This window comes from Marmota monax, unplaced genomic scaffold, assembly GCF_021218885.2.
Source record: "Marmota monax isolate L192 unplaced genomic scaffold, Marmota_monax_Labrador192_F-V1.1 WCK01_AAM20220418_F8-fsc00176, whole genome shotgun sequence".
NCBI lineage: Eukaryota > Metazoa > Chordata > Mammalia > Rodentia > Sciuridae > Marmota > Marmota monax.
This window is the reverse complement of record NW_026694774.1, coordinates 1,400,925-1,419,510: the sequence shown is the minus strand read 5'-3', so window position 1 is coordinate 1,419,510 and position 18,586 is coordinate 1,400,925. Positions and strand designations below refer to the sequence as shown.

The 18,586-nt window shown below is 34.9% G+C and overlaps 1 protein-coding gene across 6 annotated transcripts in view; it reads right to left on the bottom strand.

Moving 5' to 3' along the window:
* Znf711 (zinc finger protein 711) overlaps positions 1-18,586 on the bottom strand; it is a 35,705-nt gene that overhangs the window by 7,206 nt on the left and 9,913 nt on the right. For all 6 annotated transcript variants that reach the window (XM_046425374.2, XM_046425373.2, XM_046425375.2 and 3 more), the window contains 3 exons: positions 9,405-9,968; positions 1,746-1,901; positions 946-1,083 (listed from right to left, as the gene is read on the bottom strand). In XM_046425374.2, the coding sequence (XP_046281330.1) occupies positions 946-1,083; positions 1,746-1,901; positions 9,405-9,968 (858 nt within the window). The remainder of the gene's footprint in view (positions 1-945; positions 1,084-1,745; positions 1,902-9,404; positions 9,969-18,586) is intronic.

Sequence of the window (18,586 nt, the reverse complement as noted above, 5' to 3'; positions counted from 1 at the left end):
ATAGAATTCATGTCTTCTAGAGAAGGAAATGAAAGGAATAGCTATCAGAATGCAGCTTAGGTAAAAACCCAACATTGTCAGGGTAATGCTGTGAAATGAAGGATCTTGCCCTACTCGCACAAAACAATAGTTTTTTTTTTTTCCTTAACATGTCAAGGAGACAGAAGTAGCCTTAGAGAAGGGCTGTATACTGAGGTGTGGATAAAGTATGCAGAGAGTAAAATGTGTTCAGAAAGCATGACAGGAAAGGAAACCTGAGGATTTTTTTATCCTGTGGTACTTTGCCCCAAGAAATCTTAAGGAATAACTACTTACTACCATCAACATCATTTTAAAAATCAAGATCTTAGCAGATTAACTTGGATGAATACTTACATAGCTAACCTCTCAGTGACAGAAAGAGAACAGTTAGCCCTTCCCCTGCTAAATCCAGAGACAAACCAATAGTGCTCAAGGCCATATGGAAAGAACACTTGAAGTACAATTAAATAGACAGGAGTTCAAATGCTACCTTCTAAACTTAATATTGGAATGGTCTTGGGCAAATTATTTTCCCTCAGTCTTTCTTCCTTCCATAAAATAAAGATAACACCGTCTACCTCAGAGATGAGTTATGAGAATAAAATGAGAAAATGTATATGTAACATATTCAATAACACATATAACATTGATACTCAACTCTATATATTTTTGAGCTTCATTAAGTCAGGAACTGTACACTGTTTATCTCTGTATTTCTAGTATATTAACTTAGATATTATATTTCATGTTTGTGGATGTGAACAATACATGTATACATGTATTTTCAGCAAAGGGTCAGGCTTATTTTAATAAATGTTGTTCTTATACAGTGCTTCTATCTCTGAGATTGCTTGTTTTTTTTTTTTTTTTTTTTTTAATCCATGATCCCTACTTATGTGTTACTACAGTGCCCTTTTTTCTTACTGATATCATCTTCTTCCTGAGAAGAATCTTTAACTGCCATGTAAACCATCTTCTCCCGCTGCATTCGGCTCTGGTCAAGCACTCCGGCTACAGAATGTCCACTGGTGTACTCACTTTCTGTGACAATTTCTGTTCCACCTTAAAAATTAAAACACATATCCAAATAGAGAAGTATCATGGAATAACTCCCTAAATTAATAAAGAGAATATATAAGAACTATTTACCTTTAGAAAAATACATTTTTAAAAATTCCAAAATAAACTTCAAAGTGCGAAGAAAATTGTCATAAATTACACTTTAATTTTCTGCTATCAGAGAAATAACAATTACTAACAAATCACACTTATATTCCAAATATCATTTATTTTTTTACATATATTTGCCTATTTATTCCTTACAATAGCCCAATTAGGTAGTTACTATCATTACGGCCATTTTAATGAGGAAACAAGAGACAGATGGAGGTTATGTAACTCAAGGTGGCTCAGCTAAATGTCAGAACTAAGATTAAATCCCAAAGATCCTGCCTATAGAATTCATGATATCAAATACTCATTTTAATTTCTTACTCTAAATTCTCATCACTCATTTTGAGATTTTCAGCTATAATATTCATGTTTGAAACTCTAAGAACATATTTTTTATTCTTGCTTTATATTCATATATACTACTTTAAAATACACCACCCAAGAAAACTATTAAAATCTGTCCTTTGAGGAAAATTTCAGAATAGTCCACATAAAAAGTAAGAATAAATCTAATTCATATAATAGCAATAATCTAAAATTAGTCTTTGTACCTATTTCAACATCATCTTCGGCCTCTGCTTTAAATATATATACTTTTATAACTTCTGAACCAAACCCATCTTCTTTAACATCTTCTTGTGAACCATCACTGCCAATTTTTAATGGTGTGTTTCCCATATGCTCTAATTTCTCCCCAACATCATCCACTGTAAAATATAAAGAGGAAATTATTTCAGTCAAAAAGTACCACTGATATTTAGGGTGTGCCAAGCCTAAACGCAACATTAAATAATGTATTTTAATCATGTATCTACTATATTCATTTGATGACCTATTATGCAGTCACAAAGTGTTGTTTCACAGGAAAATAGTACACAAGATCAGATATACTACATGATCACAATTATATTAAAAAAACTATTCACAGATATTAATTTACGTAAGGAAATATTTCATAACTATATAGCTTTAATTAAAATAGCTTGTGGAAAAGACTGAATAATCTTCTATCACCAAAATCATTAACAGAAAAATTCATTAAACATATAAGTCATAAAATAAGGCCCATAAACAACTCCCAAATTAAACAGCAGTTGTTTATAAAATAAAATAGCATATGAAATCTAGGATTTTAAAAAAGGGAAGAAACAGAACATATCAAAAATTTTATAAAAGAAGCTTTGATAAATCCTTATAACAATAAATTCTTAGTAAATACTCTAATTTCTACTGAGTCAATGGGATACAAACCACAAATTTTTTGTTAAGTCTAATTTTAGCAACATATGCTTTATTTCAAAGCCACATGCAAAGGAAATAGCTAAATTGGGTACTTTCACCTCTTTTTCCTTATTAAAAACTTTATATTTTTTTTGAGGATATTGTGAATGGGGTGTTTTTCCTCATTTCCGTTTCAGAAGTTTTGTCGCTGATATACAGAAATGCCTTTGATTTATGCGTGTTGATTTTATATCCTGCCACTTTGCTGAATTCATTTATTAGTTCTAGTAGTTTCTTTGTAGACCCTTTTTGGTCTTCTAGGTATAGAATCATGTCTTCTGCAAATAGTGATAATTTAAGTTCTTCTTTTCCTATTTTTATGCCTTTAATTTCTTTCGTCTGTCTAATTGCTCTGGCCAGTGTTTCGAGAACTATATTGAATAGAAGTGGTGATAGAGGGCATCCAAGTCTTGTTCCAGATTTTAGAGGGAATGCCTTCAATTTTTCTCCATTCAGAATGATGCTAGCCTGAGGCTTAGCATAGATAGCTTTTACAATGTTGAGGTAAGTTCCTGTTATCCCTAGTTTTTCTAATGTTTTGAACATAAAGGGATGCTGTACTTTGTCGAATGCTTTTTCTGCGTCTATCGAGACAAACTAGGGATAACAGGAACTTACCTCACAATAGCTTGACTGTGGAACCAACCCAGATGCCCTTCAATAGATGAATGGATAAAAAAATGTGGCATTTATACACAATGGAGTATTACTCTGCACTAAAAAATGACAAAATCATGGAATTTGCAGGGAAATAGATGGCATTAGAGCAGATTATGCTAAGTGAAGCTAGCCAATCCCTAAAAAATAAATGCCAAATGTCTTCTTTGATATAATGAAAGCAACTAAGAACAGAGCAGGGAGGAAGAGCAGGAGGAAAAGATTTACATTAAACAGAGACATGAGGTGGGAGGGAAAGGGAGAGAAAAGGGAAATTGCATGGAAATGGGAGGAGACCCTCACTGTTATACAAAATTACATATAAGAGTTTGTGAGGGGAATGGGAAAAAAACAAGGAGAGAAATGAATTACAGTAGATGGGGTAGAGAGAGAAGATGGGAGGGGAGGGGAGGGGGGATAGTAGAGGATAGGAAAGGTAGCAGAATACAATAGTTACTAATATGGCATTATATAAAAATGTGGATGTGTAACCGATGTGATTCTGCAATCTGTATTTGGGGTAAAAATGGGAGTTCATAACCAACTTGAATCTAATGTATGAAATATGATATGTCAAGAGCTTTGTAATGTTTTGAACAACCAATTAAAAAAAAGAAAGGAAAAAAATAAAAATAAAAACTTTATAATTCGGTACATATGAAAAAAATAATATACAAAGGAAAAGCAACAGTATTTAAGACTTCTACTTACATTTCAAGTATACATACTAAATGTTATTTTCTGCTCTAGAGTTTTTAAGGATAACATTTAGTTTCATATGAATAGAATATATGAACTATGCAATAAATAGATTATATTAATAATTTTTTCCTATGGCCATAAGTAATTGAATTCAAGCAATATGTTCTCCCTAATTATTATATGCCTACCATTTTTAATTTTGATACTATTCCTATAAAAACTAAAATGTATGCTAAATTTAAAATCTGCTATATATGTATATATGTGTGTGCATACACATATCACAGTACTGCATATGAAACATAAGAAACATCAAATTCTGAAGGCTCTAAATATACATAACAATTCCAGAACTATGAGAAACAATAAATTATCACTAAAAAGCAATAAATCTGGTATTCTTAGAATTTTTCAGGAAGATCTAAATGGGTCAAAGTCTCCATTTTCCCTACTTCAGTTTCAAATTTGATTCATATAATTTTAAAAATATTATTTTGGCTTTTCAAAATGGAAAATATCACATTTTAGAAACTCTCTTTACAAAAACTACTTTAACTTTGTGACTAAAATACCATGATTCCACACACTTAAGATTTTGAATATTTCATTCTCTATGGAAGAAAGCACTCAAATGATAAAAACAAATGTATTAAATATTTTATTCCATCATAGCAACTAATTATATTACTAGATTTTTGTCAATTTTGAGGAGACAACAAAACTAATTAAAAAGAAAGAAAAAATGATTTAGTACAAGATATTATTGGTTTTACAGCTCATAAAATATGCTAGAAAACAATATTATAAGAAAAATTAAAATAGATAAATTAAGTTTTCAGGAAAAAAAGTACTTTCTTACAAATAGAGGACTAAAATCTTAAAATGTGTCCAAAACATGAATCTCTAAAGTTGGACTAACTTATAGTTATTTATAAACACTGCTCTATTATATATGAATAGTTTAAAGTGACCACAGTTCTCTCTGGAAAATCTGAATTAAAGCTGCCATTCACTACATTAAAGCTCATGACATTAAATACACATTTTTGGCAAAACTTAAAATGTGTAAGATAATTTTAGCTTTAAGTTTTGTAATTATTGTTGCTATTCTCTCAGATTACTATTTCTGTTTTTAAGGTTCATGATTTAAGTTTAATGCATCTATCATTTCTTATTTAGATTCCTCAGACTGAACAATTTTGAAATATACTGAGTGTATTTGTTCTGTATTTTAAGTCCATAGATGATAAAACTACTAAAGGTGTTGGTGTGCAGTTTGAAGTAAATCAAGATTTATTCTATAATTTTGTCACTAAAAGTAACATGTTGATAGACTTACCAGGCAATGAACTGATTTAAAAAAAAAATAAATCCTCAAAGATTCTTATTAAACCATTAAGTTCCAAGTTTTCAATTTTGCAAATATGTCAATGAAAATGACATAAGTGCATAAAAATAGGTTGGAAATATTCTAGAGCTTATATATCATTTATTAATTAGAATGAAAACAGACTGGACAACTATAGTATCTGATAATTTGAAATGCAGTGCATTATTCAAAATAAAAATCACAACCTAGTTCTAGAAAATACTTTCTTGAATGCATTCCTTATATTACCTATCAATTATGCACATAATATTTTGTTGAGTTGAACATTTAGTACAAGTAACTTCTAAAACAAAGTTTATGCCATTTTCACAATGAAAAATTCTAAAATATTTTCAAGTGCTCTAATCATTTGGCTATTAATTTTCCTCAAAATAATAGACCTCTAAAAACATAATAATTATTTCAAAGTTACCATAAGTGGTATATTTATTGCTTAATTTATGTTTTTATATGTGTTCCACATATGGGACAGTAGGACAAAATGTGTTAATGAAGATAAAACTTAAAATACCAGCAAGGGACAGTTATTTATGACTGTAATCCCAGATACTTGGAGGCTAATGCAGGAGGATCTCAAGATATTGGCCAGGCTCTGCAATTAGCAGACCTTGTCTCAAAGTTAAAAAAAAAAAAAGGTTGGGGTTTAGCTTGTGATAGAGAACCCTGGATTCAATTTCTAGCATGGAAAAAAAAACTTAAAATATCTAAAATTCAAGGTTAACATTTTTATTTATTGTAAGGCACATGATTCAAGTCCTACAATGTTATTTCTCAAATCACCAATAAGGGGGTATTGTATTTACACCACAGAAATCTACTCTACTAGCATTAAATATAAAACAAAATAGTCAAGCACATTGTTTGCCAACACTGCACAGTTTGGTAATATTAAATGTTTGTCTATAACCTATCGGCACAATTTGATTAAATTGTATTTTAGCAAACTGTGTAATATAACACTGCTTTTTAAAGGTAAGTAAGCTTTTTATTTTACCACTTTTAAGCTGCTTCTACAAAAATTATATGGAGCATATAATTGTATCTGTATATGATACAAATATACAGCATACTGATATACTACAGGGGTGGGGTTAAGCAATGTGCAAAGGATCTATATTTCACAATAGAGAAAAAGCAAAAATAGTCACATTTAAATTTCCAACGTGTGCCACTCTCAAGTAGATATCCAACAGAACTGAAAACATACTCACACAAATCTCATATGCAAATGTTTATAGCAGTATTATTCATAATAGCCAAAAATGGAAATAACCAAAATGTCCATCAACTGATGAATGGATAACCAAATATGGCATATCCATACAATGGAATACTACTTGGTAATAAAAAATAATGAAGTCCCATACATACTATGACATGAATGCCTTGAAAACATTATGCAGAGTGAAAAAAAGCCAGATATAAAAGGCCACACATTGTGAGATCCCACACATGAAATACGTTGAATAGAAAAACCTAAAAATTGAATTTATAATTGCCTGTGGGTGAATGGCATGGCAAGTAACTTCTAAAGGGTATAGAATTTCAGTTGTGGGTAATGAAAACATTGGGAAATTGATTGGGCAATGGCTATACAACTCTGAATATACTAAAAATTAATTTACAAACATTAAATGAGTGAATGGCATGGTGTGTGAATTAAGTATCTTAATAAAGTGGTTTTACTTTTTAATATTACTTTTTTCTTTTCTTTACTTTTAAAATCACTTTTTTCTTTTATCCCTGAAATTGTTGAAGTTTGAGATCAAACTTTTTGTTTTATATAAAATTATATTCACTGCTAAGTAAAAAGCCATTTAAATGCATTAAAGTGGCTCCCTGTTCCAGTGAAGTTTTTCATGAAGAAAATATTCACCCATAAATGTCTTATTAGAAAGATATGGTTATTCTCTTAATTTCAAAGTTACTTAGCACAAGTGGGAGATCCTAACCATCTGCTAAGATAAAGAATTTATGAAGTTTGGATTGAGCATAGATTAAACTCAGATGTACCTAAGATATTAAGAGAAGATAAATTTCCTACTGCTAAAATGCAGCTATTGATTAGGTTTCCTTACAGGAATACTTAGGGATTCCGGAACAAGACAAAGATCTAACTTAAGTCCTCAGCTCTAAGATATTTTGAAAATCTATATTTCAGAGAAAATGACTTCTTGATTAAGGTACTGGAAGGTAATTTTTTTTAACACAATGCCTTTTTTTTTAATGTGGTGCTGAGAATTGAACAAGGGTCTTGCCCTTGCTATGTGAGCACTCTACTGCTGAGTCACAATCCCAGCCCCACTTGAAGGTAATTTAATCTCTGATTTTTGAAAGATAACAACAGCCAACAGAAACTGAGTGGTAGTGAAAAGTAATCAAAAATTAAGGAACAGATTAAGAGAAAAGAAAATGGTGAAATAGAGGAAGAATTATAAAAAAAATCAAGGATAAGAATGGAGGGATAATGAGTGATGTAGGAAAATATTTATTTTATGTGTATTTGTAGATACATTTTCTACAACATAAAGGAATTTAGTTTTAAATGAATATTTTAAATATTTTTTTTCTTTTCTACCGATTAAGAATTAATCCTCAGGGCTGGGGATGTAGCTCAAGGGGTAGCACACTCACCTGGCATGCATGGGGCGCTGGGTTCGATCCTAAGCACCACATAAAAATAAAATAAAGATGTTGTGTCCACCAAAAACTAAAAAATAAATATTAAAAAGTCTCTATCTCTCTTTAAAAAAATTAATCTTCAGCCTAAACTCCCTCTAAAATTATCCTGCAGTTGTTTCAGTAGCATTAGAGCTATATAATGTTCTCGTTAATTTTCAGTCTAATTATATTAGACTAGAAGCAAAGAAGTCCTTGCATTTGACATATGTGGTAATTGTCAAGATAAATATTTGAATCTAACATATTTCAGAAATGTTTAAAAAAAACTTTTGCAGAATCAAATCAGAAGATAATGCAAGGTATGACTATTTACAATACATGATATTTAAATTTTATGTCACTTTAAGACCAATTTAATGAATAAGAAACTACCAACTTTTGCCATATTCTTTTATAAATGATAAGCATAGTTATTATAATGTTAAGATGTAAATATGAGTTGCTATAGTAAACTACATCTGTTTAAGAATATATAATAACATTTGCACAATTTTTAATGATGTAAATCAGTCCCTTAAAAACAATGTAAATATTCACTATCAAAAGTGCTTACAGAGGAATGTTAACATTCTAGACTTTAAAATCATATTTATTACAAATTAAACAAATCTAGTTTGTTTTGAAATCACTGACACACATATAACATGCAATTACTATATTCATACATACATGCACTGTATATGGTAATTCTCTTCCCAGTTAATCTTTCTGGCATTTTTAAATAGAACAAAAACCTTCCTCAGAAAAGTAAAAAGTCTTTATCTAATCTTTACTACTTGTAGCATAATTTCTTCAAATTTTATAAAAATCCACTGTTTTTTCAAGCTTCAAAGATAACATCATGAGATTTTTATTATCACTATTTTTTTTCTGGCAAACCTATCACTTCAAATGAGAACAAAATATTTCTATCCTCTTTCCTCACATGGAAAGTTTTAAGGATCTCAGAAAGAAGTCTGAATAAATGTGCTAAATAGTTTTGCATAAATCATACACACACATACTTAGTCAAATGGAATACACACAAAGAGAACTATAGAACACAATCTGAGTGATTCAATTTTCAAGTATTTAAAAAATATATACAACAGTTCTTAAAATAATATGCATAAATTCCTATGCAAAATCGCATTGACAAGTCCACTGCTTGCTGTGTTACAAAGAAAGCAATAGTGGGGAAAAAAAGTTACTTCCAATTTTGAAATATATATTTTTACCATTAAAAATTTGTATCAGTATCCTTATGTACCTTCCCAAGCTGTTCCTATTCTGATATTAAAACATGCACCATAGCACTTTATTTTGGATATAAAATTTCACTGAGTAAACTGAAAACATTAAAAAAACTCAAAAAAATCTGAACACACCTTTGAAAAAAATTAAATTTTCAAAAGTTTCCCCTATGAATTTTATTGAACATATCCTCCTTCCCAGAAAATCTTTCCAAGTTATATAAATCAATCTCCTGAGTAATGAAAGAAGACTTTGTTTCACTTACAAGATATCATTAAGTAGTCTTCAGAAGTGCTTTTGACATCATCGTCATCATCCTCATCTTCATCATCATCATCATCTTCAGTTTTTATAGTAACTGTAGAACCAGGAACACCACCAGCTGCTTGAATCACAGTTTCTGTATCTGAATTTGTTACAAGAACCTCCTCTGATACCATTGTGGGAGAGTCAACTCCTGAAACACAATCTTGGACCACATGTTCTAAGTGTCCATCAGGACCAGTAACAAGGTCAGCCACAAAAACTTGCTCAGGTACCCTAACGGTTTCTGTAATTAATTCAGAAGTCAAGATATGATCCCCTTCATCTTCCTCTAAATCTTCTTCAATGGCAACATCAGCTTCAAGTACAGCTTCAGGAACAATCACACCTTCTGTTACTACATCAGTCTCTGTGATGATATCAGGCCCATGGACAACTTCAGCAGCAAGGCCATGATCAAGAGTTATCCCATCATCTGTGACAACATCAGAAACTAATACAGCTTCAGGAACTGAAACAACAATATGGTCTCCATCGATATGTGCAGTACCAGCCATTCCAGCCACTATAATACAAACAATTATCCAAAAAAAGGTAAAGTTATTTTATTAATTAAAAGTACTGTATTTAATATATCAAATGCTATAAAATATTACTTATTAATATCCTTGCTAAATATATCATTTTTTAAAAATCACTGACAATTTAATTATAATAAAAATATCACTAACTAGGAATTGGAGTAGAAGTAGGTAAAAAAAAGTTAGTAAAATCTAAATAAATATCTAAAAAATAAAATACCTTATTTTTAAATAAAACATAAAAGTCATAATGGCACACCATTATATTCCAATGAAACAGATAAAAAACAGTGATAAAACTAAAGGCTGGTGAAGATGTAGAGAAACTCAATGTCTCATATGTTATTGGTAGAAATGTAAAATGGTAACAGCAACTCTGGAAAATAGTTGGATAGTTTCATACAAAAGTAAACATGCACTTACCATACACACCAACAACTGCATTCTAGGGCATTTTTCCCCAGAAAACTTTTAAAAACACAGGCTTGTTCAATAATTGTACATAAAAATTAACAACTTATAGTAGCTATTACTGATAGTAACAAAAAACTGGAAATAATCCAATCATCATTTATCAGGTAAAGGACTGATTAAACCAATCTGGCATACCCTTTCTGCATAATGCTACTCAACAATAAAATGGTGCAAACTATAATACATTCTACAACCTGAATGATTTTCCAGAAAATGATTCTGAGTGAAAAAAGCCATCATGGGCTAGGGTTGTGGCTCAGCAGTACAGTGCTTGCCTAGCACATGTGAGGCACTGGGCTCCATTCTCAGCACCACATAAAAATAAATAATGTTATTGTGTTCATTTACAACTAAATTTTTTTTAAAAAATCATTGAAATTGCCATATATAAGGTATAAATGAAATAACTGGAATAATTGGTATAACTGTCTCAAGTTAATAAAACTTTAGGGATGAAGAACAGATTAATAGTTGCCAAATGTGGTATATGTGTGTGAACAGAACAAGAATAGCATATATATGGTGATGGAACAGTTCTGCATATTCACCATGGTGGTGTTTACAATATCCTATATATGAACTAAAACTGCATAGATACCACACACACACATTCATGTAAAAATGGTGAAAAATGAATGAAGTCTGAAGTAATGTACCAATGTTAATTTTCTACTTGTGATATACTACTATGGTTATATAAGATGCCAACATTAGAGAAAGATGAGTAAACGGAACATAAAAATAATATGTACTAATTTTCCCTAATTTCTGAGAGTGTATATTTGTTTTCTGAAAATAAAGACATGAACAAAAATGTTACTATGTTCAAAAAAGTTAACAAATACATTACGAAATATGTATTATAAACATGACAGTCCCTGAACTATGTCTGAAGTGGGAGGCATTATTCAACACCTGATTTAGGGGATCAAAAACTAAGCATTTTAGACTAAGATTTGGTTTGATACTAGTAAATCTACAACAGGATCAAAACATAAATATTCTTCATGAGCAGCAGGGTAAATACCAACTCCACTTGCCTTGTAAATATTGTATAAATCTAAACTCTCTCCACGAGGAATCAATACATTCTGCCCCTTAGAGGTAGTACAGTAAACACGATTGTTTGTTGATCTGGTTATAATGCAATTATGTATATATGATTATAATGAAATTTTGTACTGAAATATTTTTTTCTACCTAATGATCACTTTGTATAAACTATGAGAGAATGCTATTTGCTGTACAATGATCACTCTTTTTAATCAATCCACTATGGAATTTAGTTAACAAGAATGGAGAACAGTTGACACCATGGATAACTCAGCCCATCAAATAATAAAGTAAAAGAATGTTGAGTTCTTGGGAGCATCTTTTTATTCTCTTGAATACATGTCAGTACTCTCAAACTCTCACCTAAACCACCAAATTACCTCAAAAGAACACACCATGATCCTGCAAATCTGGTAGACAAAGGGAGTTTATAAAAACAAATAATTTTATTCACTTATTATTCCACTACATGTTTCAGATACAGGGAGGGAAAGAAGTTTCAAATTTAGCATTCAGTCTGGAAATGGCTTTTTGCAAGAAAAAAAATAATATTAAATACACAAAATTCACAGTACTGTAAATCTTACATAGATAATAAAATTACTATTTCATAAAAATCATTTTACAAACCAAAGATTTAAAATGTAGGAAATGTCACTTATTTTAGAGCGTTGCTAGAGGTTGGTTTTCCTGAGAGTACATACAAAGAAGCACAGAATAATGCTCAAGCTGACCTGGGTTCTGATTAACTTCACTGGGTAGATTCTAAGGAGATATAATAAATGCCTTTTATTTAATCTTGTTGTTGTTATTTTGGATTGAACCCAAGGACACTTTACCACTTAGCTACATACCCAGCCCTTTTTATTTTTTGAGACATGGTACTGCTAAGTTGCTCAGGCTGGCTTTGAACTTGTGATTCTCCTGCCTCAGCCTTCTGAGTGGCTGGGATTAAGTTCATCAAGCTTCTAGTGGGAACTTACAGGTAAAAATAAATCAGATCTTAAACAAACTAAATCTAAATATGCTTTTTTACGTGAACCAAATGATCTGAAGAATCTTAGACCAAGAATTGATAAGTCCATCACAGGATTCTAGCATATTACTCAGATAAAGATGTCTCCTATTAAATTTTGCTCTTCCCTCTTTTCAGTTATCTGTTAGATTTCACTGTATACCTAAATAAAGTCATTTATTAAGCTATACACTAGATATATTCATTACTGACAATGAGCAAAGCAACCAGATAATATTTTATATATTTTTTCATTTAATTCTCAGAGCAAGAGAATAATGTGGGTATTATTATCCTCATATTAAATATGGAGAATCTACAGTTTAGAGAGGTTAAGTATGCTTGCCCAAGGTTTAGTGTAGTAACTGAACTTATTGTGTAACTCCAGACTAGTTATTTTTTTTTTATTTAACTAGGAAGATAAAGCTTATTTACTTAATGTAGAAACCGTTTTAAAAGAAATTTATAGGATTAACCAAGTTGGGCACTACTGAAGAATAGTTTGAGGGAAAAAGTAAAAAAGACCTATCACCTAAAAACTAATTTAAATTTTAAAACCCTTAGTAACAGCACTAACTGACATGAAGAATTTACCTTACTAATAAGGAAAATATAAATGATAAGAAAAAACAAGTGTGAAATGAATGCCATAACCAAGCAAGATCTGACAGTATTTTCCATTTTACTCAAGTTACTTAATTTAAATGTGAATATCTGGGGCTGGGGTTGTGGCTCAGTGGTAGAGCGCTTGCCTAGCATATGTGAGGCCCTGGGTTTGATCCTCAGCACCATATATGAATAAGCAAAGTTAAAAATCGATTGGCGAGTTTCTGCCAGACGCGCAAGCACCGCACTCAGGGCTGAATTCTGGGTTCGAGACGGGGAAGGAAGCGGTCCATCTCGGTTCTCCACACCGGTCAGACCACAGAGGAGGCCAGCAGCCACCATGTTGGTAAACTGACGTCACCACACCTGTTTTTGACTGACCGCAGCTCATTCAGCCATAGAACAGGTAATTTCAGGCTGCAATTCGCCTGCGGCTTGCAGACAGATTGCTAGGGTTCAGCGCCTGGGGGCTTCTTAAAATCTGATCTTATCGGAGTGAACACGGAGCGCGGGGCGGCCGAGTCCCGGCTCCCGGAGCCGTCCCGGAACCGCCCTGGCTCCGGGCTGCGGAGCCTGCGGAGGCTGCTTCTTGGACCCTGCTAATATCAGAGCAAACACGAAACACCAAGAGGCCGAGTTCCGGCTCCCGGAACTGAGCCCGCGGGGACTGCTTCTTGGAGCTTACACTTGTAGGAGCTTACACCGAGCACAGAGCGGCCGAGTTCCGGCTCCCGGAACCGTCCCGGAACCGCCCTGGCTCAGGGCTGCGGAGCCCGCGGAGGCTGCTTCTTGGACCCTGCTACTATCAGAGCATACACCAAACACTAGGCGGCCGAATTCCGGCTCCCGGAACTGAGCCCGCGGGGGCTGCTTCTTGGAGCCTACACTTATAGGAGCTTACACCGAGCACGGAGCGGCCGAGTTCCGGCTCCCGGAACTTCCCTGGACCGGGGCTGGGAGCCCGCGGAAACTGTGTCTCGGTCCGGGTCCTGCTGAGGGCAGGTCAGGACTCACCCATTGCTTGGGTTGCCTGGCAAGGGGAACGAAATGCTGCCATTCGCATAGGATACCAACATGGCAGAGATCTGATGTCAGCAGAAAGCGGTGGAGGAGAGATCTTCATCAATACCAGCGGTGACATAAGCAGTTGGTCTCCTGGTAAGGGGGGTGAGGCTCAGTCACCCGAGTCTCCTCAATTTGTCCTCGAGCCAGAGGGAAGGAGCCGGGCCGCCGCCAGCCCCCGGAGCAGGCCCAGCGGCTCGCCAGCGAGGTGACTGCGTGACCCCAATTGGAGAGGGGGCGGAGCGGAGCCGCCACCCACACCCGCCAGGTGGGCAGACCCACGACCCAGTAGTACATGGGCGTGGTAGGAGGGGCAGGGCAGAGCCGCCCTTCGCGCTTGCAAGGTAAACAGACCTGTGACAGCCTGGCGGGTCAGGCCCAGTGGCCTGCCAGTGTGGTACACATGTCACCCCAACTCGAGTAGGGGCAGAGCAGATCCTTATCCCACGCCCGGATCAGGCCCTGCCGGTGTGGTGGTCACGTGACCCCAATTGGAGTGGGGGTGGAGCGGAACCGCCACCCGTGCCCGCAGGGTGAGCAGACCAGTGATCAACCTGCAGATCAGGCCCAGGGGTCCGCAGGCGTGGTAGGAGGGGCAGGGCAGATCCGCCGCCCGCGCCTTCAAGGTAGGCAGACCTACAACAGACCTGCGGATCAGGCCCAGGAGCCTGCCGGCGGGGTACAAATACCACCCTAATTGGAGTAGTGACAGAGCAGAGTCGCCTCCCTTGCCAGGAACAGACCCAGCATCCTGCAGGCGGGGTAGTCACGACACCCCAGTTGGAGTAGGGGCAAAGCAGAGCCTCCACTCGTGCCCGAAAGGTGGGCAGATGTGCGACCGACCAGCAGGACAGGCCCAGTGGCCTGCTGGTACGACAGACACGTCACCCCAATTGGAGTAGGGGCAGAACAGAGCCGCCACCAGCTCCCAGAACAGGCCCAGTGACCTACCGGCGTGGTAGCCATGACACCCCAATTGGAATAAGGAGAGAGCAGAGCCGCCGCCCGCACCTGCAGGAAAGATACGCAAGCAGTATGAAAAGACAAGGAAAGAAAGGACCACAAGCAATGCAGGTCAACGCAACTTTAGAAGAGGTAACAGCTGTAGCAGATGGAATGTCAGATAAAGAATTCAGGATATACATGCTTCAGATGATCTGGAGTATCAAGGAAGACATTAAACAGCAAAATCAGACAATGAAAGATCACTTCGACAACGAATTACGCAAACAAATCCAGGAAGCAAAGGATCAACTATACAGGGAGATAGAGGTTATAAAAAACAAGCAATCAGAAATCCTAGAAATGCAGGAAGCAATAAACCAACTTAAAAACTCAATGGAGAATACTACCAACAGAGTAGAACACTTAGAAGATAGAACATCAGACAATGAAGACAAAGTATTTCAACTGGAAAAGAACATAGACAGCTCAGCAAGACTGTTAAGAAACCATGAGCAGAACATCCAAGAAATATGGGATAACATTAAGAGACCAAACTTAAGAGTCATTGGGATACAGGAAGGTACAGAGCTCCAAACCAAAGGAATGAGCAGTCTATTCCATGAAATAATACAAGAAAACTTCCCAGACTTGAAGAATGAGACAGAATCCCAAATCCTAGAAGCCTACAGGACGCCGAATGTGCAAAATCATAAGAGATCCACACCTAGACACATTATAATGAAGATGCCCAACATACAGAATAAGGAGAGAATTTTAAAAGCTACAAGAGAAAGGAAGCAGATTACATTTAGGGGCAAGCCAATCAGGATAACAGCTGATCTTTCAACACAGACTCTGAAAGCTAGAAGATCCTGGAATAACATATTTCAAACACTGAAAGATAATGGGTTCCAACCAAGAATTGTGTATCCAGCGAAATTAAGCTTCAGGATGGAGAATGAAATTAAAACCTTCCACGATAAACAAAAGTTTAAAGAATTCGCAGCTAGAAAACCATCTCTTCAAAACATCCTAGCCAAAGTATTACAGGAAGAGGAAATGGAAAATAACAATGAAAACCAACAGTGGGAGGTAGGACAGTAAAGGGGGGGGGAAACAATCAAAGAGGAAAACAAACAATGTTTAGTAACAGAAATAAACAAATATGGCTGGAAGAACAACCCATATCTCAATAATAACCCTAAATGTTAATGGCTTAAACTCACCAATTAAGAGACACAGGCTAGTAGAATGGATCACAAAACAAGACCCAACAATATGCTGCCTACAGGAGACGCATTTGATAGGAAAAGACATACATAGGCTGAAGGTGAAAGGTTGGGAAAAATCATATCACTCATATGGACTTCGGAAACAAGCAGGCGTGTCCATACTCATATCAAATAAAATAGATTTCAAGCCAAAGTTAATCAAAAGAGATAAAGAGGGACACTACATACTGCTTAAGGGAACCATACACCAACAAGACATAACAATCATAAATATTTATGCCCCAAACAATGGTGCAGCTATGTTCGTCAAACAAACTCTTCTCAAGTTCAAGAGTCTAATAGACCACCACACCATAATCATGGGAGACTTCAACACACCTCTCTCGCCACTGGACAGATCTTCCAAACAAAAGTTGAATAAGGAAACTATAGAACTCAATAACACTATTAATAACCTAGACCTAATTGACATATATAGAGTATACCACCCAACATCAAGCAGTTACACTTTTTTCTCAGCAGCACATGGATCCTTCTCAAAAATAGATCATATATTATGTCACAGGGCAACTCTTAGACAATATAAAGGAGTAGAGATATTACCATGCATCTTATCTGATCATAATGGAATGAAACTGAAAATCAACGATAAAAGAAGGAAGGAAAAAGCATACATCAATTGGAGAATGAACAATAGGTTACTGAATGATCAATGGGTTATAGAAGACATCAAGGAGGAAATTAAAAAATTCTTAGAGATAAATGAAAACACAGACACAACATATCGGAATCTATGGGACACATTGAAAGCAGTTCTAAGAGGAAAATTCATTGCTTGGAGTTCATTCCTTAAAAAAAGAAAAAACCAACAAATAAATGATCTCATACTTCATCTCAAAATCCTTGAAAAAGAAGAGCAAAACAACAGCAAAAGAAGTAGAAGGCAAGAAATAATTAAAATCAGAGCTGAAATTAATGAAATCGAAACAAAAGAAACAATTGAAAAAATTGACAAAACTAAAAGTTGGTTCTTTGAAAAAATAAACAAAATCGACAGACCCTTAGCCATGCTAGCGAAGAGAAGAAGAGAGAGAACTCAAATTACTAACATACGGGATGAAAGAGGCAATATCACAACAGACACTTCAGAAATACAGAAGATAATCAAAAATTATTTTGAATCCTTATACTCCAATAAATTAGAAGATAGTGAAGGCATAGATAAATTTCTTAAGTCATATGATCTGCCCAGATTGAGTCAGGAGGATATAGACAACCTAAACAGACCAATTTCAATTGAGGAAATAGAAGAAACCATCAAAAGACTACCAACTAAGAAAAGCCCAGGACCAGATGGGTATACAGCAGAGTTTTACAAAACCTTTAAAGAGGAACTAATACCAATACTTTTCAAGCTACTTCGGGAAATAGAAAAAGAGGGAGAACTTCCAAATTCATTCTACGAGGCCAACATCACCCTGATACCTAAACCAGACAAAGACACTTCAAAGAAAGAAAACTACAGACCAATATCTCTAATGAACCTAGATGCAAAAATCCTCAATAAAATTCTGGCCACTCGCATACAAAAACTTATCAAAAAAATTGTGCACCATGATCAAGTAGGATTCATCCCTGGGATGCAAGGCTGGTTCAATATACGGAAATCAATAAATGTTATTCACCACATCAATAGACTTAAAAATAAGAACCATATGATCATCTCGATAGATGCGGAAAAAGCATTTGACAAAGTACAGCATCCCTTTATGTTCAAAACTCTAGAAAAACTAGGGATAACAGGAACATACCTCAATATTGTAAAAGCAATCTATGCTAAGCCTCAGGCTAGCATTATTCTGAATGGAGAAAAACTGAAGGCATTCCCTCTAAAATCTGGAACAAGACAGGGATGCCCTCTCTCTCCACTTCTCTTCAACATAGTTCTCGAAACACTGGCCAGAGCAATTAGACAGACGAAAGAAATTAAAGGCATAAAAATAGTAAAAGAAGAAATTAAATTATCACTATTTGCAGATGATATGATTCTATATCTAGCAGACCCAAAAGGCTCTACAAAGAAACTATTAGAGCTAATAAATGAATTCAGCAAAGTGGCAGGATTTAAAATCAACACGCATAAATCAAAGGCATTCCTGTATATCAGCGACAAATCCTCTGAAATGGAAATGAGGACAACCACTCCATTCAAAAT